General features: G+C 35.1%; 1 protein-coding gene across 1 annotated transcript in view; it reads right to left on the reverse strand.

The window, feature by feature from the left end:
- LOC117114255 (contactin-associated protein 1-like) overlaps positions 1 to 4,940 on the reverse strand; it is a 12,270-nt gene that overhangs the window by 3,413 nt on the left and 3,917 nt on the right. The window contains exons 5-9 of the mRNA XM_033257860.1: positions 4,513 to 4,659; positions 3,510 to 3,661; positions 3,071 to 3,191; positions 2,301 to 2,477; positions 1,581 to 1,850 (exon numbers count right to left, since the gene is read on the reverse strand). Of these exons, the coding sequence (XP_033113751.1) occupies positions 1,581 to 1,850; positions 2,301 to 2,477; positions 3,071 to 3,191; positions 3,510 to 3,661; positions 4,513 to 4,659 (867 nt within the window). The remainder of the gene's footprint in view (positions 1 to 1,580; positions 1,851 to 2,300; positions 2,478 to 3,070; positions 3,192 to 3,509; positions 3,662 to 4,512; positions 4,660 to 4,940) is intronic.

Consider the following 4,940-nt stretch of genomic DNA (forward strand, 5'->3'; position numbering starts at 1 on the left):
ACTCATCCACTACATAATGAATTTACTTTTAACAACTCAGGTTTCCGTCTAAATGTGCCACCCACCACACGTTGCCGTTATAGAAACTCCTTTGTTCCCAACTCCATTCACCTTTATAATAACAATATTAATAGGTAATTTTTAGTTTTAATTAGTAGTACAGTAGTAAGTTTATGTGTTTAAGTTTAAGTTTAGTTTAAGTTTAACGTGTAATTGTATTTAATTTTCTTTGTATGTTCATCTTGACTAGATATTGTTTGGTGCTAAATAGTTTCTATATTTTTGTAATTGTTTCTTTATTTATTATATGATATTAACAACTGTTACCTTGCCAGTGATTGCAATTTCTGAGTTTTATTTCAGACAATAAAAGAATCTTGAATCTTGAATGATGAACGAAAAACACGATTATAATGTACTTATACAAATACACAGTTTTTAAATCCATCCAAGATGCATTTGACATTCCTTGTATGTCGTCTCTAATATGAACAAATCAAAACCGTTCTCTGAAACGGCATTTGAGTCGGTTCTTTCACTACTCATCTTGCATTCATGAGTTTCCGAATTGTACGAGAAAGAATTGCAGACTGCAGACCGTTCACAATGCAAACTACATGCCCCAGAACTGATTGCTGTCTTTGACGATAGAAGTGAGCCCTCTAGTGGTGATTTGTCAGATCCAAACTTCTTGAAATGGTTGTACTCGGAGACTATTTCATAGGACATAAAATATATAAATTATTACACCAAAAAGTATCATAACGGAAGGATTACAGTCTGAACAGTGGCGTATGAGGGAAGTATTTATTGGTAAGATTAAGTGAAGGCCGAGGATTTAAGTGCATGTAAGGGGTGCGGAGGAAGGGGAATTCCTCCGTCGGACAGGAGTGCTCCTCCCGTTGTCCGATCGACGGAACGACGAGGTCGTCGGATCAAAGATTAAAAATATTATATTTTGCCTATCCAAATAACGTTAGAGGTCGGCCCTTAGTTCGAACTCACACCCCCCCCCCTCGTCGGCCAAGCCGGACTCCTAATCGGCAAATTTCTGGAGCCACCGTCGCTGCTGAGAAAATATGGTGATATAAAGTGATTAGTTTTGAACTTTTTTTAATGTATCTTTTTTTCAATAAATTTCCTGTGGGTCCGTGAGGATTTCCTGTGGGGTCTCACATACATACGTGCCTACGTACATAGGGCTATAGTCTATATGCATCATTCAGTACATACACGTTAACTGAATATGATAATTAAGACAACGATCCTAGTTAAATAGTTGCAAAGTTACATATTTTCTAATAGGCCTATATCAATTAGATCTATTCCTAAAAAATAATCATTTCAAGTTCGACGAAAAAGTGACATTAATGGAGAAACACAGAAATATAATACTGTATTAGTTTAAAAAATCAGTCCCCACTTTTTTAACCTGGAGACACCTATAAAGAATCCAAAACAGAAAATGATGGCTTATTTGACTTTCATTTTGTTTCCTCTTCTGATATAATTTATAGTTTCATTATTTTGAATATAGACGAGGAGCTATACAATTTATTAGCAAAAAAAGCAATACTCACGATCACCTTCGCACACATAACCAATCAGAGCGTCACAACTAAAACTTAAACCAGCGGAAACAGGTGAACATTCAGCGTCAGACCAGAACGACGATAAAGGGACGAGTGCTTGCGTTAACTTGGTCAGGTAAACGCGTTCATCATCATCGTCAATGGTGACTAGATGTGCGTTCATGCGTTGGCATGAGTTTGCAGCTTCTTGCCACGTAACGGCTTCAGTCATCACTTTGTAGCACGAGTTTCCACGAGTAATCGTACTCTGTGCATCACCTAAATATTATGTAATTATAATATTGAACCAAAAAGAAAAGCAACACTAGCTATAATAATAAACCGAAAGGTCCACTGATTAATCTCAGATAAGAAAGTATAATAATAGCTTTGATCATTAGAGTAAGAGTGCTTTGATCTTTTGTTTAAATCACTGCTATGTCACCTACTAGAGGTAATGTTTTGATTGGTTAAACACATTTGGTACTAGTGCATATAAGCTTGCTAATATGGATAATTTTTTCATTCCTGATGATGACATAATTAATGTCGAAATATTGAATCCCAACACGATGGATATATACATATAAAAACATAGAAATTTAAAGTACTTATTACAGATAAAATACATATTCAACTAAAGGAATAACATTCAAAGAAGACACTGATAAATTCTCACAAACTACATTAAAAACAATAAGATTATTATTCAAAATGGCAATTTCACACCTTTACATTCCAGTGGTCCTACTCTGAAGTAAAGTTCTTCATAAGAGTCGTCTGTGTCCCCTATTAAAATCTCTTTCATTGGTAGTTCTTCCTTGTTAAAGATGTAGCCTTTGTCTTCACGCCACGTGGAGTCATTCTCATCACAATTGCAATAGTAACTGCTACTAGAACATGATCCTTAAGATGCAAAACTATATTATATTAGGCATATATCATATCATATATTATATTGTATAATACATAATTTTATATTATATCATATCATATTATATCATATTATATTACTGAAGTCCCATTTCAAAACTCCTAGATACGCCATTGGTATCCGTTTTGACTGGAATTTTCGAATTTGGCGTAGTGGCGACTACTCTAATATTGACCAATCAGATCACTGGATTCTTTGGCCACCCTGCCATGGTCGACTAACCCTTTTCCCTACGTCGCAGTCGCCCTAATCCGAGAACAGCTCTTGTTTGTAATACGCAAACAGCGTCTTGGCGTTGCGTCACGCTCCATTAGTTCGTAGAGTAGACTGGCCGAGTAGTCAAAACGAAAAAAACGCCTAGTATAGTAGTGCAGCAGGGTGGATTTATGGATAGGCCTACCACTAAACAAATAATTAAGAACCAATTACCATCATTTATTGGGTGTTTATCGTTATCAATTTTTTTGACTTAGAAATACACAATAAAATATAGTGCATGTCAACTCTATGCTGTAACATTGACAGTAACGTACACATAAACCATAAAATAAGTTTTTTAACGTACCATCTATTGAACATGGGCACGCGTGGGAATAACTAGCCACACCTCCCCAATTTAGTATTTCATTTCCATTAATTGAGATCCAATGGCAGCTTGTGATAAATGCGTTATGGTAACAATCAATCTGCAAAGTAATGTGATAGGCGGGTTAACAGTCAATATTATGTGTTGTCAACATACAAACTCTTATAGGCTGACTGAGCATATTTTAATATTAGACCAAGAATGAATAAACTGTTCTGAGCGTTTTAGAACTTATTATTAGACACAGGTTTTTAAAATTAGAACATTTTTTTTTGTTATTCCATCCGACGAGTCATGATCGACGTAGGGGTGCAGGGGATGTAGCTTTGTCTGTCTGACGGACGAACATAAACCTACGGTTTCCCCATTTTTTTCACGATATAATAATATGAAAACACAAAGAGAACCGGCAACTTACATCAACATACTGTTGACAGTAGCTAGAATCTTCAGTAAGCATGCGCAGCTGAGTATCGGTTGCAGGGTAGGTGAGTACTCGCTGGAACTTGGGATCAGAATATCCATGTACATACGTCCGATACGGAGTATCGTGAAATACAACGGTAACAACTTGATATACAGAAAGTACAGTGTGTCAGTATTTCAGTAATTTGTTTGCAATATTATGATACCACAGATAAATTGGCTCACACATAAACTATAGTTAAAGATAAAAACACCCTTTAAAATAATTAATCAGTAGGTTTACTTTTTTTAAATAATCCCGCATAAAGATCAGGCATGTTGAAGGTCATTGATTGACACAGAAAGGCATTTATATCCATGAGTTCAATATTATAAAATAACAAAGTTTTAGAGCATCATTACGAAATAAAAAAGTGGACATAAAAATGTAGGCCTAGCATGGAAGGAATGGACATCCAAGTATAATCTCTACGCTTAAATATTGATATATGTTGAATACGGCATTAATAATTTACATTTCGTATATAGAAATAAGTCTCGCCTACCAAACCTCTTATCTTATGTTACAGTCTCATGGATAAAATTGTTCATCGTCTTTAACTTTTTCCAGTATTTTCTTATTTACATTATTAGGTAGATGTAATGATGTTTTCGATGTGTTGAAGTCAGGTAGTGAAAAAATCTGTATAACTGTTTCCGATTTTTTCGTCAAATAGGCCTATGCTTGTGTTTTGGAAAAATCGGTTGTATAACATATCAATTGTTTTTTTTCCCTCCAGAGCCTGACTTTAAGATGTTATGTTTTAAGATCTTATGATGTTAGAGAATTTCAGTTACATAATTTGCCAGAAGATAGCCATCGAAAATTTGTCATAGGAGCCAATGAAGAAACCAAAGTAATTAAGATGTTCAATGAGATCTTGCAGCATTTAAGAATTTTTCACATGTTTGGCCTGTGAACGAAATTTTCCTTTATCTTAGTAGACAGGCCTTACCCTCATCCTCATAGACATCCAGGTCACAATAAGCCCAGAATGCACTTTCACCTCCATCACCGTCTGGATCAAGAAGATAAGAATCAGTCTGTGTGAAACCAGCCGCTTTTACTTCAGCACACGAACGCAGTGCTGGGGGTGCAATCCCTAAAATAAAACAAAATCATTACTATCGTTTTCGCCATCATCATTGTTTTTATCATCATAATCGTCATCATCTTCATCAGTATCTTCATCATCATCATCATCATCGTCATCATCATCATTATCATCATCATCATCTTCATCATCATCATTATCATCATTAACTCGTCAAACAACACTCACAAAACAAAGCACACATTGTAATATACATGCAAAAGGTATAAATATAAAAATGTCTAAGATAAGATTACAAAAATCACATTTTTTGAGGCACATATTTTATT

Source organism: Anneissia japonica, unplaced genomic scaffold, assembly GCF_011630105.1.
Source record: "Anneissia japonica isolate Jap-2015-1 unplaced genomic scaffold, ASM1163010v1 scaffold2994_len2133135_cov197, whole genome shotgun sequence".
Lineage (NCBI taxonomy): Eukaryota > Metazoa > Echinodermata > Crinoidea > Comatulida > Comatulidae > Anneissia > Anneissia japonica.